Source organism: Camelus ferus, chromosome 5 (assembly GCF_009834535.1).
Source record: "Camelus ferus isolate YT-003-E chromosome 5, BCGSAC_Cfer_1.0, whole genome shotgun sequence".
Classification (NCBI taxonomy): Eukaryota; Metazoa; Chordata; class Mammalia; order Artiodactyla; family Camelidae; genus Camelus; species Camelus ferus.
This window is the reverse complement of record NC_045700.1, coordinates 37,704,936-37,724,672: the sequence shown is the minus strand read 5'-3', so window position 1 is coordinate 37,724,672 and position 19,737 is coordinate 37,704,936. Positions and strand designations below refer to the sequence as shown.

Genomic DNA, 19,737 nt, shown 5'->3' with positions numbered 1-19,737 from the left:
CATCCTTTTTTGAGCAGAGTTAAGGATATGGAGAGTGGAGGGGGAACATGGTTAGGGTGGGGGCTGGAGAATAACATAGGTAATCATGAATTACCTATTTCAAAGGGAAAGGGGAAATAAAATATATCCAAACTTAGAGTTTATTAAGAACTATCTGTTCTTAATCCATATTCTCTTCACACTTTATATTGCATTGAAAAATCTTGATGACTTGAATATTTACTAATTTGAAATGTCAAATACCTTCACAGCATCAATAAAATTTTTTTAATGTAATAGCTCATTTTCACATGATCATGTACGTATCAGAGACCTAACTGCTACCCTCTGCTTTGCCTCTGCTGAGCTCATTTGTGGGAAGCACTTTTAAAAGGGCAACCACAGTGAGTCAAGCATGCTGTCTCCACAATTGCACAGCTGTGGTATCTTTGCGTACTTTCCTATTAATAACATTATATGTTATTTATTAGTAAGACACTGTAATTGTGTTGATTTCATTAGCCCTGTCATATGGCTTCTTTTAGGGTTTTTAAAAGTGAACAGCTGGTTTTCACAAACATTTATTAAATAATTATGATTCAAAAATTTAGCTTCAAAATCTAAAACTTTGCTTAAGTTTTACTTGGCAACAACAGTGGGTATGAATTATTCAAGATGTGATATGTGACAGGTGCAACGTGCTGACAAAATATGCTTTATATTTTTACTATTAGGGTAAAAAATTATTAATCCTACTGGAATACTAATCAAGAGAAAGAAGTGCTTCTAATGGTTATACTAATGATTTATTAGAATTAAACTGCATTTGAAAAATCAGATGGAGTCATGACTTAACTAATTAGTCTTTTTAGATGAACTAGGGCATCCAGAACAAAATTACTTCCACCACTTTACAACCTACTCCATTTCTAAGTCCTTAATAAATATATTCTATTCTTCTGTGACGTATTTTGTCTCAGCCAAAATTCATCAACTCTCCTATTCAATGTCTGTTACTATTTTGATTGCTCATCAAATGTCTCCCTGAACCTCAAATAGCTGCATATTGCATAAGGTTCCAGAAGCAGGGTTAAGAACACAGTTCCTATTTAACAACATTAGAGAATACTAATTAACTGGATCATCTCTTTCATTCTTTATACATAAACAGCAACACATTCTGGTGGCTTAGGATAAACATGTTGCTTAAGTTAATCCACTAGAACATGATAAAATTCTACCTGCTCAACTATGAGAGTGAAAGAGCAAGATTCTAGTATTGCTCCGCTACCTCCTAGCTTTTTGAGAGTGAGAAAGCTGCAAGGAAGTTACTGGTTAAAAGGAACAGATCACCATTTGATCTGGAACGTGAAAAATTACCAACCATACTGGGAACAAGGAAGTGACTTCTGTCAAAACACATATTCGAATCTTATTTCTCAGCTCTATTATGTAGGATGAGAGTGAAGAAAGAAATATAAAAGAAATGCTTCCAAAAAGTACTTCTCAGCAATTGATTAAAGAGACTCTAACCAGAGCTGTATAGTCGTCATAACCACCGATCTCCTTCCATCAAGTCATCCAGGAACACCTACTTCTTATCACTGGTTGAAGACAGATGCTTCTAGCCTTAAACAAAGAGGTTGCACTTCAAATTCCTTATCAACCACTCTTTAATCATGAAAAAGCAAAATTCATAACACTAATTGTTGGGAGAAGACTATCACATATTGTTTTCCTGGCATCAAATAAAGAAGATGAACACGCACATGTATTTGCAAATAGTGCTTAGTTTTTGATGCAGCTGGAAGAAAAAAATTAGGTAGGTGGTTCTTAACCTTAAAATTTGCCAAGTCATATGAAAACTGTTTCAAATCTAGTTCTATATTTAAAATATTATAATAGCATCAGAAATTAATTTATGCAATTTTTTCATTAAAAAGGTAATTCACACAGAATAACATACCACCAATTTAAGATATTAAAAAGGCAAATTTTAAAAATGAATGACTTGAAATAAAAGAGGTAAGGAAATAAACAGTTCTCAAGAAAAAATAAAAACATACGAAAAGATGTTCAATCACATCTTTTCTAATAACTGAAGAAAAACAAATTAAAACAATGAGAATTATTTTGCATCAATAAAATTAGCAAAAAATTTTTAAAATTTGATGATTTTGTGAGACAGAGGTTTGGGGGAAATAAGAATTCTCATACACCATTGATGGACATGTAAATTACCAAAACATTTATGAAGGCAATTTTGCAATATCTGTAAAAGTTAAAAAAAAAGTCTGCTCTCTTTGGTACACAAATTTCACTGTTAAAGATTCATTCTGCATAAATACCTACAAAATAATACCAAAATATATGTGTAAATGATCACTGCAGCAATGTTTATGGTAAAAAAGTAATACAACCTAAATCCCTATCAAGACTGGCTAAATAAATGAAAGTTGATCCATATAATTAAATGTAACGCAGTAATTAAAAAGATTAAAAAGACTGAGTAATCTGTATTTATAACTTGGAAAATGATCCAAATATATTAAATGAAAAAAGTAAGGCATTAATGCTGTATATAATCTCTCTTATGTAAATATAAAAAGGACATATATTTACATGCAGATCTAGAATTAACATTTTTATGAAAAGATGTACAAGAAACTATTAACAGTGATTACCATTGGAGAGAGGTACTGTGAACAAGAGTAGAGGAATACTTTTGCTTTTTTACCTTTCTATGATTTTTGAATTTTAAATATTAGCAGTTAGTTTTTTGTTTGTTTGTTTGTTTGTTTTTTCTGAAAATCCCAAACTCCCAATTTATCCCTCCCCACTCACTTTCCACCTTGGTAACCATACGTTTGTTTTCTACATCTGTGAGTCTGTCTCTGTTTTGTGTATAGTTTCATATTTTTTAAGATTCCACATATAAGTGATATCATAAGGTATTTTTCTTTCTCTTTCTGGCCTAATTCACTTTGTATGAATCTTCAGGTCCATCCATGTTGCTGCAAATGGTATTATTTTGTTCTTTTTTATGGCTGAGTAGTATTCTAATGTATAGATACAGATACAGATATCACAACTTCTTTATCCAGCCATCCAGCAGTTAGTTTCAATTTTTAAAAGACGTTGACACTCCTTTGTATGTACTTGCCTCCTTTGTCAAAGACAAATTGACCAAAAGTTTGTGGGTTTATTTCTAATGAGATCAGGCATGTTCAGAGTGGTATGCCTGTACACTGTGGGTTTATTTCTGGACTCTCTATTTTGTTCCACTGAGCCATATGTCTGTTTTTGTACCAATACCATGCTGTTTTGATTACTGTAGCTCTGTAGTATTGTCTGAAGTCTCAGAGGGTTATTCCTCCAGTTTTATTTTTTTTTTCTCCAGTATTTCTTTGGCAATTCTGGGTCTTTTTTGATTCCGTATAAATTTTAGGATTATCTGTTCTAGTTCTGTGAAAAATGTCCTGGGTAATTTGACAGTGATCACATTCAATCTGTAAATTGCTTTGGGTAGTATGGCCATTTTAATAATATTAATTCTTCCAATCCAAGAAAATGAGATATCTTTCCATTTCTTTAAGGCATCTTTAATTTCCTTAGTCAGTGTTTTGTAGTTCTCCACATGTAAGTTTCTCACTTCCTTGGTCAGATTTATTCCTAAGTATTTTATTTTTTTGGATGCAATTTTAAAAGGGATTTTTTCTTTACTTTCCTTTTCTCATATTTCACTGTGAGTGTAAAGAAATGCAACTGATTTCTGTATATTAATCTTGTATCCTGCTACCTTGCTGAATTATTTTATCAGCTCTAGTAGTTTTGTGTGGAGCCTTTAGGGTTTTCTATATACAGTATCATATAATCTGCAAATAGTGACAATTTTATTTCTTCTCTTCCAACTTGGACCTTCTAAAATCTCTTTTTCTTGTCTGATGGTTATAGCTAGGACTTCCAATACTATGTTGAATAGAAGTGGTGAGAATGGGCATCCTTGTCTTGTTCTGGATTTTAGCAGGAAGGCTTTCAACTATTCACCATTGAGTATTATGCTGGCTGTAGGCTTGTCATAAATAGCTTTTATTATGTTGAGATATGGAGGCAAGAACATACAATGGAGTAAAGACAGTCTCTTCAGCAAATGATTGGGAAAGCTGGACAGCTGCACGTAAATCAATGAAGCTAGAACACTCCCTCACAACATACACAAAAACAAACTCAAAATGGCTTAAAGACTTAAATATAAGACAGAACACTATAAACCTCTTAGAAGAAAACATAGGCAAACCATTATCTGACTTAAATCTCAGCAATGTTCTCCTAGGGCAGTCTACCCAGGCAATAGAAATAAAAGCAAAAATAAACAAATGGGATATAATTAAAGTTATAAGCCTTTGCACACCAAAGGAAACCATAAGCAAAATAAAAAGACAGCCTACAGAATGGGAGAAAATATTTGCAAAAGATGAGACTGACAAGGGCTTAAATTCCAGAATATATAAACAGCTCATACAACTTAATAAAAAAAAAAACAACCCAATCTGAAAATGGTCAAAAGACCTAAACAAGCAATTCTCCAATGAAGACATACAAATGGCCAACAGGCACATGAAAAAATGCTCAGTATCATTAATTATCAGAGAAATGCAAATCAAAACTATAATGATGTATCACCTTACACCACTCAGAATGACCATCATTCAAAAGGCCACAAACAATAAATGCTGGAGAGGATGTGAAAAAAAGGGAATATCCTACACTGTTGGTGGACATGTAGTTTGGTGCAGCCATTATGGAAAACAGTACAGAGATTCCTCAAAAGACCAAAAATAGACTTACCATATGATCCAGCAATCCCATTCCTGAACATATATCCAGAGGGAACCTTAATTCAAAAAGATGCATGCACCCCAATGTTCATAGCAGCACTATTTACAACAGCTAAGACATGGAAACAACCTAAATGTCCACTGACAGATGACTGGATAAAGAAGTTGTGGTATATTTATATAATGGGATACTACTCAGCCATCAAAAAGAATAAAATAATGGCAATTGCAGCCACATGGATGGACCTGGAGACTGTCATTCTAAGTGAAGTAAGCCAGAAAGAGAAAGAAAAGTACCGCATGGTATCACTTATATGTGGAAAAAAAGAGAAGAAAGAAAAAGAAAGAAAGAAAGAAAGAAAGAAGAAAGAAAGAAGAAAGAAAGAAAGAAGAAGAAAAGAAAGAAAAAAAGAAAGAAGAAGAAAGGAAAAAGGAAGGAAGGAAGCCCCCTCCGCCTCTTCCCTTCCTCCTTCCTCCTTCCCTCCCTCAAGAAGTCCCTTCCCCCTGTCCTCCCTTCCCCCTTCCTCCCTCCCCCCCTCCCTCACTCCCTCCCTCCCTCCCTCCCTCCCTCCCTCCTCCCCCCTCCTCCCCCCCCCCCTTCCTTCCTCCCTCCTTCCCTTCTTCCTTCCTCTCCCCTCCCCCTTCCTCCTCGCCCTCCCTCCCTCCCCCTCCCTCCCCCCTCCCTCCTCCTCCCCTGAAAGAAAGAAAGAAAGCAAAGAACAGACAGACAGACAAACGAATTTATTTACAAAACAGAAGCATACTCACAGACATAGAAAACAAATTCATGGTTACCAGAGGGGAAAGAGGGAGGGAAGGGATAAATTGGGAGTTCAAGATTTGCAGATACTAATATATATAAAATAGATAAACAAGTTCATACTGAATAGCACAGGGAGCTATATTCAATACCTTGTAGTAACTTACGGTGAAAAAGAATAAGAAAATGAATATATGTATGTTCATATATGATAAGCATTGTGCTGTACACCAGAAATTGACACAACATTGTAAACTGACTACACTTCAAAAAGTATATGTGTGTGTGTATATATATATATATATGTATAAAATTAAATAAAATTAAAAAATTAAAGATGTTAACAGAGATGAACTAAGTGAAAGCCGTTTTGATTTTCTTCTATTTACTTTTAGTACTTTGTAAATAAAAGAGAGCTGTAAAGACCACTCAAAATATATCAAACAAGAATTAACTGAGCCAGTATTATTTATAATATTATCTTCATTGAACATTTAATTCCACACTAAATCTAAGTAGAATTAAGGCAATGATTACATGCAAGATCTGAGACTACACTGGGGCCTACTGAATATACATTTCAACAAGATCCTGGGTAACATGTATTACATTAAAATCTGGGAAGCAGCAAGTACGCCCCAGTTACTTGTGCACACATGTGCCACAGCATTTATTATACAGTATTTACAACTCTGTTTACTTTTCTAAATCACGCATTAGATGGTGAGACTGTTTAAAGCATAATCTAAGACTTTTGTCTTTGTTGTTCTACATCCATTTCACCTGGTACATAATAAATACTCTAGAAATGTTTGTTAAACAAATGGGTAAATAAGCAAGAAAGGATGAAAGAAAAGTAAATGCAAATTTAGTTTGTTGTTCTCCTGTAGCAATTCATCAATTACATGGCAATACAGGAATATTCATTACAAATGACAGAGAAAGTTCTTAAAAGTTATTTTTAAAAAAACACTATGTTTAAATGTATATGTATCCTAAAAACACATTATGTAATGTTTTACCCTCAAAAAACAGTACATAAATCCAAGACCACACCTAAAGTCTCATAACGTTTGCCCTTTCTTTAAAAAGAGTCCCACACTCACAATATGATATAATATCACCAGTTGGTATACAAGCTAGCAGTTGAAAAGATAGAAATAAATTACTTTCAGATTTCTATTGTTTTCCTGATGACACACAAATTATACTACTGTTTATCTTTAAGACTGCAGCTGCTGCTTGCTCTGCATCACTGTTTACTGTAATTACAGCCTTCAGATTTCATTCTGACCCACATCCCACTATAGGGTATGCCCAGGCCAGATAAGCAATTTCAGAAATGGGCAGCACTGATAGATGTTTGCAAAACTTGGCATTAGAAATCTTTTTTTCTAATAGTATGAAAATTCTTTAGTATACCTTCACCCTTCAACAAAAGTCCTCACCTGGCTGTTTCTCGCCACTCAGCATCCTCACCTTCACGCCAGCAAATCTCATCCAGTTCTGTGAAAAGGTCATGAGGAATGTGTTCCTCATCATCATCCTCAGTTCCAAGAATAAACTGCACCCGCTGTGACGGGGTGTCTATGGAAATCAGAGACATGAACATGTATTACCACGACTTCAAGCTTAAAACGTCCTGGTCACGGCTCTCAGCACCACTTCAAACTCAAACCTCCTCTGCCCCCTGCTACAACATTCATCCAGAGTGGGCTTGGGAAATTGAAACTACATTTAGCATTACATTAAGTCTAGTATAATGAAGGGTCATAAATATGTCAAATGTAAATATGTAATGTATATGTATTATCAAAAATAAAATCAAATGTGATTATTACTTTGTATTACTTATAGCATCATAGAAACTATTTCTACATCTTACAAACACACATTTTCTCTCATCCCATATGCTGTATCTTATGGTAATAACTGTTAGGGTAGACTATGATAAAAATCACTGAATCTAAAATTGTGCTGAATATAATTCACCAAAGAAATTTCTTGTGATGCTTCTTTGTAGACACACACTCATCCCTCCCTTAAGCCCTGGAAACCACTAATCTGGTCCCTATAGGCTGCTACAGTTTTGCCTTTTCAAGAATACCACGTAAGTGGAAACATACAGTGTGCAGCCTTTTGAGACTATTGTTACTCACTTAGGACAATGTCTTTGAGATTTATCTGTGTCACTGAATGTATCAGTAATTCTTTTTATTTTGATGTTTGAATGTGCCCTTTCAACACTTCAAAATACCAGATGGCTGTGGATAATAGAGAATATGGAACGTCCATGAGATACCTTGACTATCAGCCAATTTTTGAGTAGCTTTGGGAATAAAAAGAGCATGGTTATCTGACTTCAAATGGTTCAGAAAGCTAAGCACATAACACAGATTAGTTTCAAGGGCCACAGTGGTGTATCTAGAATCAACTGTTCAGACTGAACAACATCATAACCTCAGATTAGAGACATTTGCTTAGATAACATTTCTTAAAATCTTGCCTGGTTTCAATGTAAGGGTTACAGGACTTCTCCAGGGCTGACCACAAGAATTTATCAAAAGTTCTTTGGTTGAGTTTTTCATTCTTTGGCAGGTTATTTATACCAACACTGCAAACTCAATCCAGGATAGTAAGAGCCCTATAATAACCAATGCCTCATCTATGGTTTCCCTTCGACATTGTCTCTTTCAGGGGAATCTCCAAGAGAGGGCCAAAGTTCCCTTGCAGCACATAGAATCCACTGCATAAAATTCAAAGAACTTTTACTGTCATCTCCAAATTATCTAAAATTAGCATAATAGACTTTAAGGAGAATCTGAGCTAAAAAACAGCCCCACTGTTGCCATTCTTCTGTAACCGGCATTACACGATCCACCTCACTCATTTCTCAAGAAAACCAGTTAGCATTCTAATGATCTGCCTGGTTTCTGCACATAATGTTCATGAATTTCCCTCTCATGTTCAGTATAGGTAGATACCTCTGAAACTGTTGTCTGAAAGAAAATGCAAACTTGTTGAACTAGTTGTTACAAATGGATGAATCCAATACCGCCTGCCATATTGTCAAATAAATTTCCCTGCCTCCAGGAGAGTCAGTACCAATTATTCAGGCAACAATTATATCCTTGTTCTCAGTTTACAACTATCACTCCAATTCTTCCTCATTAGCAGGCAATAAAGTAGAGTAATATTGACTGCTTGACTGACTTACAATCTGATCAAAAAGATTGGTACCAATACCCATAGACTTGGCTCAAAGTCCATTAATCATTCCATTAACCAGCTGTAAGACCCTTCTCCTTCCTCCAAAATGCCACGTCTCTGTCAGCATTCCCTTCCTCATTGTCAAAACTGTCCGATACTGTGCAAGGTGTCAAGACTAACCCTGACAGTTTTATGGACACTGGTAAAAGACATGAAATACCTGCATCAGAGACAGAAGACAGTTTATTATCTCCCAGCAATAGCATCAATGAGAGAATCATCATTTATGTCACCCCAAGCCCCAAATCCCACAGGAAGATGTGAAAAGTGCCAGAAGATGCCGCATACACAGTAGGAAGTGTTACAGGAAGAGAACCACGGTTCGGGAATCCCACTCTTTCATAATGGACAGTAACCCTCCCTGACTTTTGTCTCATGAGGAGCTATATATAACCTTTACAATACTAGACAATAAACAAATCTACCTTTGCCCCAGAAGGAAATATTATCTCTATCCTCCAAGTCCACTCATTATATAAACATCCTTAAAAAGAAAGGCACAAAGGCACTCAGTGTCTGTGCTCACAAGATATACAGGAATGTGAGAGATCCAATGAGAACTGTCTTCCAACAACCATCTTCATTGGCCATACCAATCACGTTCAGAAAACATCTTTGAATTCTACCCTATTAAATTGAAATTATCTTTGGGAAACTTCCTACCACTTTCTATATTTAAATATTCCCAATTTTATTTGCCAATTCTTACATTCACTCTCTGAGGATTGAAAAAAAAAAAAAAGAATCCCTGGGGATTTTGTCTTCATTATTTCCTCTTTCATTTATATTTACTGATTGTTTACCTAGATATCTTTACCATGCTGCTGGATGCAAAATAAAAATATAAAATCCAATATATTCCTATACTGAGGTAAAAATTACTATAAAATCTAGCAGGAAAAAAACTCTATTTACTTTAGAAACAAAGATACGTGGTTTTCTATGAATAAATCCAGCAAAATTATGCAATATATTTGTGATAAAAATGATAAAACTTTATTGAATGATGTAAAAGTAGACCTAAATAACTGAATAAATGTACATTAAAGGGAAAGCCCAATAGTGGAAAACTATCTTCTAAAAGCAATGTTATTCCAATAAAATGTCTGGTATTTTCAAATATTTTTTAAATGAGTGAATCAGTAACAAGCATACAGTAATTACTGAAATCTATAATATTAAATATTATATTTGCGAAAATAAGCTAATTAATCAGTAATTTGAAGGATTGTTATAACTAAGTCACAACTGAGAGGATTTCAGAACTCAAAAGTGAAAAATACACATATATAATATAAAATATAATATAGTGTCATACCTTCTGTATCAATAAATGTTTGTGGTGGGGCCCCAGCCTTTGCCCACCTTATTAGCCTTATCTTCTGTCACTCTTCCCCTTGCAATTCCATTCTGGGTCCCTTAGCCTTCTTTCAGATTTTTAAAAATACCATGCTCCTTTCCACTCCTTGCTCTCCTATACATCTTTCAGCATCTACTTCACTGTAATACGCTTCAGCGAGCCTATGTAATCAGCCTCTTAAAACATAAACATACACATAAGCACGTTCATATGCAAACAAGTAGGTCAGGCACCTGTTTTCCTAATTAATAGCACTCTATATACTTCTTGCTACACTTATCTCCATTGTAATTTAAAATTTACGGTTCAGTAACAAATTAAATACTTTAAATAAATATTTCCACCTGCCAGAATTAGTTTCCTAGAAAAAAACAAGATCAACTCCCAAAAGAGGAAATTATGCATGTAAAAATACCTTTCAAATTATAAATCATTATATAAATACTACTAATGATGATTGATGCTGATGTTAATGGTAGTGGAGATGGCTGTAATGATGATACAGGTCTGTCAAAATAGAGAGATTTAGAATTTGAAGCAGGGAGAATAAGAAAATAACAGTGCCACTAATGTTAAAAGGGTTATAACATGGATGGGCCTTAAAGGCATTAAGAGAAATAAAGACAAAGATTTTCTGTATGTAGAAGCTTAAAAAAAGACAGAACAAAACAAAAACACCAAACTCATGGAAAAAGAGATCAGATTTGTGCTCACCCTCAAAGGCAGGGGGTAAGGAGAGGGGTAACTGGAGGAAAGTGTTCAAAAGATAAAAACTTCCAGTTATAAGATAAACAAATACTAGGGATGTCATGTACAATATGGTAACTATAATTAACGCTGCTGCATGGCATATAAGAAAGTTGTTTAGAGAGTAGATCTCATCTCAAGGAGGCATATTTTTCCTTTTCTTTTTCTTGTGTCTATATGAGATGACGGATGTTAACTAAACCTATTCTGGTAATCATTTCACAGCATATGTAAAGCAAACCATCAAGCTGTGCACCTTAAATGTATACAGTGGGGTATGTTCATTATGTCTCAGTAAAACGGAGGGGAAAGAGAGTTGTCAGAATGAGGAGCCAGTCAGAATCCACATCTCAAAAGTAGCCATGCTTCAACACTGATATTATGTTCCTCATGTTTTTGAAATATTTTCCCTCATCACTGTTTTCAATGACTAATTTCAGTTTACTCTGCATCAGTAATCTAGGTGTCTGTAATACCACACATCCAGCTCCCACAACTCAATAGCTATACGCATAAACTTACATTTGAGACTTATTAAGTGTTTCCCTTAGAAAAGCATGCGAATCACTCAATACAACCTTTGAAACACTGGTCATAAAGTAAACATGAGGAAATAGACCTTCACAGTTTTGAAGAAAGAGGATTTGAAAGTCTGAGGTAGGGTACCAGGTATTTAAAAGACTTCTGTAAGACACAACGGTAACAGCAATAGGAAATAGTAATTTACTAAAGAAGGATAATCTATTATTCACAGAAAAGAGGTATTTTATTTGGGTTTTAAATAACATAGAGCTCCCTGTATCTGGTTTTTCATTCTTTAAAGTATAAATGATTTTATAGATATTAGGTCATGCTCACAAAAATCTTTTTATGATCATCCTACCAACATAGTTTTAACATCTTAAAAAGAGACTCAGATTATGTTTCAGTATAACAAAAGTTCAAGATGTATTATTCAATGACTATTTTTTTATGCCTATGCAACTTAAAATTGTACAACAAATCATGTAAATTAACAGTAATATCAAAAACAGAATTTTCAAAGCATAAATATTTCTCCTATGTTGATAGGTATTTATTTTTAAGACAGCTGCTGAAAACATAGATCATTGTAATACAAATTGTACCTAAGAATATGATATTTTAAGGTAAAGGTCTGTTTCTATATTTAGTAAAATATATAATGGAAATAAATTACAGCAGAGAAAGTTGCACTAGAGAATAAGGGTTTCAGCCTCTTAGTAGTCTCTCCTGGAAACTTTAAGACACATTGAAAAAGACACCATTACAAGAGTGAAAAGTCACAAATGTGAGAAGATATTTGAAACATGCAAAACCAGCAAAAGATTTATATCTATAATACATAAAGAATTTCTACAAACGAAAATGAAAAAACAATCCAATTAAGAAAGAAAAAAACCAAGCATAAGACTTGAATAGGCACTTCACAGAAGAGGCTATCAAAATGGCCAAAAATGTAAATTTGCCCAACCTCTCTGGTAACCAAGAATGCAAATTACAGTGACATACCATTATGCCCCTTATTAGACGGTTAATGTTAAAAGAATGAAATTGTCAAGCATTGGTAAAAATGTAAAACAACATGTGGCCTCATACTTTTCTGGTGGGAGTGTAAATATGTACCCTACTTTGGAAAGCTGTTTGGTATTATCTACTAAAGTTGAAAATATGCGTACCCTATGCCTCAGAAATAAATAATTTCATTCCTAAGTATGAGAAATGCATGTGTGCATCAGGAGACATATACAAAAATGTTCAGAGCACTATTACTCATAGTAGCTCCAAAAATTAAATGATCCAAGTGTTCATTAATAGTAGAACGCATGGTATACACAGACAAATGAGTATTACACAATAATGAAAATGAATAAGCCAAAGCTACAGTCAAAAACATTGGTGAATCCCACTAACACGAATATTGAGCAACAGATCAAGACACACACAAATACATCCTGTACAACTTCATTTATAAAGGTTCAAAACCAGGCAAAACACCCTGAGTAAGACAGATCCTTTTGGGGAGAAGGGAAAGAATAGTGATTGGAAGTGAGGACAAAGGGGGTTTCTGGAGTACTAGCTGAGGTAATAGTTACACAGATGTTTCTTTGTGGTGAATCTCTGAGTTGTATACTTATGTTTCTGTGTTCTAGAATTTATAAACAATGGCATTATACTTTATAATAAAATAATTTTTAAAAATCATTAATATTTTTATATATCAGCCAACTGGGAGCTAAATAGAAACAGAAGGCCACTGCCCATAAAAAAAAAAGATTTGAAGTTATATTTTCTATGTTAGCTTCATTTTTCCAGAAGCATGCACATAACTTACTATCTAAGAATGGAAAAATCCCAGGTCTAATTCCAGGATTGTGTTAATTTACACAGTACCTTGGAGAACCATATTTTAAATAAGCATTTGATAAAGTCTATGTTTTTTTTCATTTATTTTTACTGCTTATAGATTATAACTTACATACTATTATCATCTCTCCTGTTAGATTCTTTGTTGGGAGGCTGAGGAACAAATCAACATTAACATGTCCTGAATTTCCCTTGTTATCTTTTTTATTTTCACTGACTTCAAGCTTTTGCTTCAAACTCATCATTTTTAAACAACTTCTCCATGTTATGTTCCCAGTTGAAAATATAATTTCAAATTATATAAGGTGAATGAAAGATAACATTAAAAAAAAAACAAGATGCAAAATTTTAGCAGTTTTCTGTTATCACTGATTACCAGAGGAAGAAAAATTAATTAATTACATTCTTATATGAATGATTGTGTTTAACTGCAGCAACAAAAGTAGGTTTTATTAGAATTTAAGTAGAATTTATTTGTGGGGATTGAAAGTTTTCTGTATAATCAAAATATCACCACCACCGCCATCACACAGCCAAAAAGCTGGGCCTATCTTTAGACTCACCTAGAAATCACATTCCAACCATGGGATCTGATGGACTAGAAGCAGCCACTGCAGGCCTGTGACATGAGCATAACCTCTTTGGCTACAGTGAGGCCTGCTCCCTTTTCCCTGGATGCAGCACTAACACAACCAGGTTCCTAAAAACACTGCCTCCATGACCGGGTCACATAATAAGGTGGGATTATGCTAATGTTTCTCATAAACTAGAGTGAGAAGATTTTTAAGAGTGCCAAAATTCAAACATTTACACCAAAATCTTTTTGTTAAATTGATGCTTGCCCCAGAAATATGACTCCAAGTTATTTCATGTCTTCATAGACCCATATGCCAATTTACAATAAGAAACTTCCACAGTCCCAACAGAGGGACTTGCTGTTTCCTCACATTTTCCTCTACCCTTCTTTGGAAGCTGAATTCTTAAGAATTTTAAGGAACCTGTAGAAATGTCTTCCAAAGATTTTCTTTGAAATCTTTCCAAGTAAAATAAATATTTCTTAAGTAGTAAGAAATTTCCTTTGAAATCTTCAGCATATGCTGAATATCAAAGCCCAAACAAGTGGGATGGTGTTTATAACATGGTTTTAGTTGCAGCATGTAACTGAGTACTTGATTATCAAGGCACTTAAACTGACTGTGGATCAGGAATAAAGGCAGATGATCAGTACTGAAGAAACTTGAAAAAAGTGAAATCTAGGAAGTTCTACTGCTTAGAGACCACCAGGGTGTCAAACATTTGTCCCTGATAAAACAGATCCTAGGTCTAAATGTCAATAAAGATACTCAGACGGTTGGGGGAGGAAGGTGGTAGGTGCACCCAAAAATAGTGTTTGACACATCAGAGGGAGAATCTGGGCCACCTGATTTATCGCTCAGTTTCACCAAATAAAGAGGGAAGACTTCCTTAAGATCAATATTTCTTGATCCTAGCTGGATATTAAATCACTTGGGATACTTAAAAAAAAAAAAAAATTCCAGTGAGAGTGGGGCCCAGGAACAATTAAAAACAAAACAAAACAAAACAAAAAAAAACCCTCCTCATATGACCCTAATGTGCAACAAGATTTTGACAAGCAATATTCTACAGTTGGTCAAATTTTAATGTGCATATAAGTTACCTAAGATTTGTTAATATACAGATTCTGATTCAAGAGGTCTGGTATGGGGCCTGAGATTCTGCATTTCCAGCAAGCTCAAATGTGATGCTAATATTGCTGGCTCATGGACCACACTTCGAATAGCAGTTTCTAGAAGAGTGGATCTCAAACTTGGCTGCACATTTGAAATACCTATGCTTGGCCCCAACAGAGATTCTGATTGGTATGGGGCTTGGTCATCAAAATGTTTTTAAAACTCCCAGGTTTTCTGTTGAGAATCACTGTTCTAGAAAAAAATGAGTTAATGTATCCAGCTATGGGAAAAAAAAGAAGAAAATGATAGAGGCAGAGGGAATAAGCTTTGTAACAAACATATTATAGTTTGTTTACTAAACATTTCTAAAATAATGTGAATATAGTTTCTCAAATACTAGAATATGATGAAAACTCAAAGTAACCATTAAAGCTTATTCCGAGAGATATTCCATTCCCAGAGTCCAAGAGAGAGTCTCTCTTAACTATACACAGATGGAGCTGGAGTAAGAGAAATCTACTCAGTTGTCTCTTCATTATACTTCCAGACTTCACCTCATAAAATGAAAACCTGAAAATCTGGGGGACTTTTTCACACCTCCATTTTCTGCCTACAGACTCCGACACGATCATCCTTCTATCATGCTGGTGCAGGACACCAAGAGTATTTTTCTTTAAACACTTCTCGCCATCATCATTCTACCTCTGGCAGAAGTACATGGTACTTGGGGAAGTTTAATGTCCATTACTATACACAGTGATGGAGACAAAGAGCCCACTGATGGCACTGCCTCTCTAAGAAATCTTAGGATATAGCTGGACATACATAGTATGGATATATTTTGCCTTGTAAAAAGAAAAAAATTGGAGTCTGTAAAAGCACTACAAATCAATAGAAAGTCAAAATAATTTTGATGGCCCAAAAGAAGATCATACCTCTGAAAGTTACCTACTTCAGGATCAAAAGATAGTGTCAGAAATAATGGGGATCATCAGTAGACTAAAAACAGTCTCTATCAAGCAGAAGAAACCAAAACTAAAAGAAAAGGACAGGAGGACATGTAAAGAAAATAGGATGAGAAAGAAATTTAAGAAAACTAAAAATGCTACAGCAAAATAAAAACCCTAGCAGAAGTAGTAAAATGCAGAACTGATGCTGCAGATAATGAAATGAGCAATGGGAGACTAACTCTAATCTATAAAAAAGGGCAAAGAACATATATCATAAATCCAACATTCAGATACATTTTCACAGAGATGAGACCAAAGTAAGTGGAGCAGAATCAGATAAAACAGGAAAAAGTTCTCTAAGTGGAAAAATATCAGTATATTCAGACTGGAAAGGCTTTTTAATATATTCATCATTAGGCCTATCTTAGCAAGTTTGCTTAAATAAAGGGATGCAGAAAAATGTCCACAGGCACTCAAGCTTAAAAGACACAAATTTAAAAATGAAAAAATACACAGCCTTCTCTGCAATGCTTAGCAAAACCAGGTATTGAGTAAGCAATATATAGAGTATTAAAAGTAAAACTATTACACCAAACTTCACATGCTAACTTAGCTCATATCTGAATACAACTGAATAGGGGAATGTGGGTTCGAGGCATTTGGGGGGATAGATGATGAGAACAATCCAGTTGAGAAGAGGAGGTCAACTAGATTATAAATTGTGTAAGTTTCCCAGTGGGAGGGAATAGGAAATAAACATAACTGGAAAAAAAAATTCCCTTATTGTATTAAGAGGAAAAGAAGACGGTTGTAGATATAGGCATATACTTACGCCTGTACGTTTAATAGGAAGGAAGTTGAGTGAATTCTTTCTGGTGACATATTTTCTTTTTGAAGTAGAAAGCATCTGCTAAATGTTTGTGAAAAAGGGGATGTTGGAGAATGGTTAAGAAGATTGAAAAATAATTATTTCAAAAATAGAAAAAAATACAATAGAATTGGGAAGAGGTGTTGAAGGTCCACTTCTGTAATGACTTTAAACGGTTACAATCTGCCCTGTTGAATGACTACATCCTGCAGAGCATGCCTGCTTGGAGAGGCAGGGAGAAAGTAAGGATATGGAGGAACCCCAACATAAGTATGGTTTTCAAGGTGGGGGTGAAGGCATGAATAAAACTAAAACAGGGAACCTAAGGTATTTAGAATATTAGCAGAAGCATTACTCAAATTACAGGCTATGAAATCAGAGTATGATAAGGAAATAAAGAAACATGACATGGATAGAAAAAAAAGTAGAGAGGTCAAGTAGTTGTACTAGCACGTAAGGAGAAAAGCTGCAGTCAGAGAGCAAAATAAATGCATTAGTGACTTCAGAGGGTGCATGATTATGGATAAGTGAACAAGGTGCAGTAAAGAAGAAGGTCACAGGAGATGGGAAGGTCAGGAATCTGAAAGCCAGGTTCTTAGTTATGTCACATACACAGGCTCTAATGGCACTCAGGAAGTGTCAACAACTACCATGTCACCATACTTTGATATTCTGTATACAGCTGACCCTTGAACAATGGGGGATGAGGATTTGTAGTCAGTTATATCCGGTTCCACATCCGTGGATTCAACCAACCACGGATAATGTAGTAATGTAGTATTTACTTTTGAAAACAATTCATGTGTAAGTAGAACCTCACAGTTAAAATCTGTGATGTTCAAGGGTGAACTGTATACTTTCAAAGGAGCAACACTGAAGAGTAGAAAGTTCACATCCTAAGGGTGAAATTTGGAGAGCATCAGCAATGGTGTAAAAGGAAACTTAATAAAGGCATTTCCCCCTGGATCTTCAGACTACTTAGAGCAATGTATTATTTGTACAAATTATCAAGAGTTTTTATAACTAAGTTCTACTACATCACTGTTATTTCCTCAGTTACAAATCTAAGCCAATTCGTACATTCACAAAGCAGAAGAGAAAAATAAAGATTAAACTTTTTCTCTCCCACTCCTCCCCAATCTGCCCAACCCAACATCTTTTAAAAAACTACAATTTTATGAGTATGAGGTATTGCTGCTAACTGTGGATGGTACAAATATTACAATCATACATTTAATTAAAATAAGGGAAAAGATTCTTACCAAAAGGAGGTGACTCCCTTCCATCCTCTAATCCCGAATCTCTCTCTCTGTCTCTTTTTCTGTGTTTATGACCACGATGCCTGTGACGTCGGTGGCTTTTTCTTCCTCCCAGGGGCACATGAACTCCAATAAACAGTGTCCTATGACCTTCATCAGAAGTAAATACACAAATTAAAATCTAAATTATTCCAAGACATAGAAGATGATTGTTCATATGTTAATGGAAACCCAATCCAATTCAATCCAGCAATTAGTTTTTGAGTATTTATGATGTGTGAACCTTAGGGCTTGGCTCTGTATTTTGGTACTGTACCTATGTAAGCATACCTATCACAATCATCTACGATACTAATTACTTGGTTACACTATATTTTATAATCACTATTAAGTTATTAGCTAACATAATAATCTTTGTCTGTTCCCCATAGTTTATAGTTATACTTTTTTTATTTAAAAAATTGTTCCATTTTCTCCCTACACTCAAGTAATCAGTTATCTTACCAGTTCCCTTCCCTTTTCAGTTAGGTACGTGAAATAATCACTATCTCCAAAAAAATAGATTTCACCAAGACCCATAATAATGCCAAATCCTGTGGAGTTTTTTCAGCTCTACTGTTTCTATCTGTGGCACTTGACACCACTGACCACTCTCTTCTTTATGACTTAACTTTCTCTTGGTCCCCCTACTTCTCCTTTGCTTTGCTCATATTAGTTACCCATTCAAGACTGGACTCCCTAGGACTCTGTCTTTGACCTCATGATTTCAACTATTACATATATATCAGACTTCTCTCTTAGACTGAAGATTTATATATCCATCCATCCACCTATTTGACATATTTACCTGGACATTCTTCCCATAGGCATGTCAAACTCAACATGTCCATGCAACCAATCCTTTTCTTTGTCCCCCAGGTAACACTTAGCTATCATCTACCTCAGTAAATGCACCATCTATCCAGTCATCTCAAAGCCCATTCAACCTGTCACCAGGTCCTCTTTTACATCTTTTTTATCCATGCCTTCTTCAATATCCATAGTGGTGCTGTCTTAGCTTAGACCCTCATTTCTCACCAGAACTATTAGAATGTTCTCCTTATCATTTTCTTTTTTCCAATCATGCCCCGCTTCATACATCTTGAATACTGATGAGGTTTTTTTCCAAAGCATAATTCTGATTACATTACTCCCTTGCTTTAAACTTGATGATTGCTTTCTGTTGCCCATAGGATAAAATTTTTACGACTCTATAAAGGCAAACAGTATCTATCTGCCTGTTTCTCCAGGCAGACTTTTAAATCCACTTTGCCCCACACACTACAAGTCAGTGTGTGCCCTTTCATCCCTGAGTTGCCAGGTGTTCTCAAGTCTCTGTGCCTTTACTTAATGCTGTTCTTATTCTTCCCACTGTATGAAACGTCTTTGTCTTTCCTGATTATCTGATGAATATCTACATATCTCCTAAGCCAAAGTTCAAGGATAAGGCCATCTGTGAAATTTTTCACACTCATTCTAAATATAGTGGACCATTTTTCCCCTTTAGGATCCTCTAGTGCGTAATATATACATCAAAGCACAATAACTCTTGATTGTAATTATTTACATGTAAGTACTTTTCCTCTTATGA

General features: G+C 34.9%; 1 protein-coding gene across 3 annotated transcripts in view; it reads right to left on the bottom strand.

The window, feature by feature from the left end:
• Positions 1-19,737, bottom strand: part of SLC4A10 (solute carrier family 4 member 10) — a 250,809-nt gene that overhangs the window by 121,875 nt on the left and 109,197 nt on the right. For all 3 annotated transcript variants that reach the window (XM_014552454.2, XM_032479570.1, XM_032479569.1), the window contains exons 3-4: positions 18,111-18,257; positions 7,026-7,164 (exon numbers count right to left, since the gene is read on the bottom strand). In XM_014552454.2, the coding sequence (XP_014407940.1) occupies positions 7,026-7,164; positions 18,111-18,257 (286 nt within the window). The remainder of the gene's footprint in view (positions 1-7,025; positions 7,165-18,110; positions 18,258-19,737) is intronic.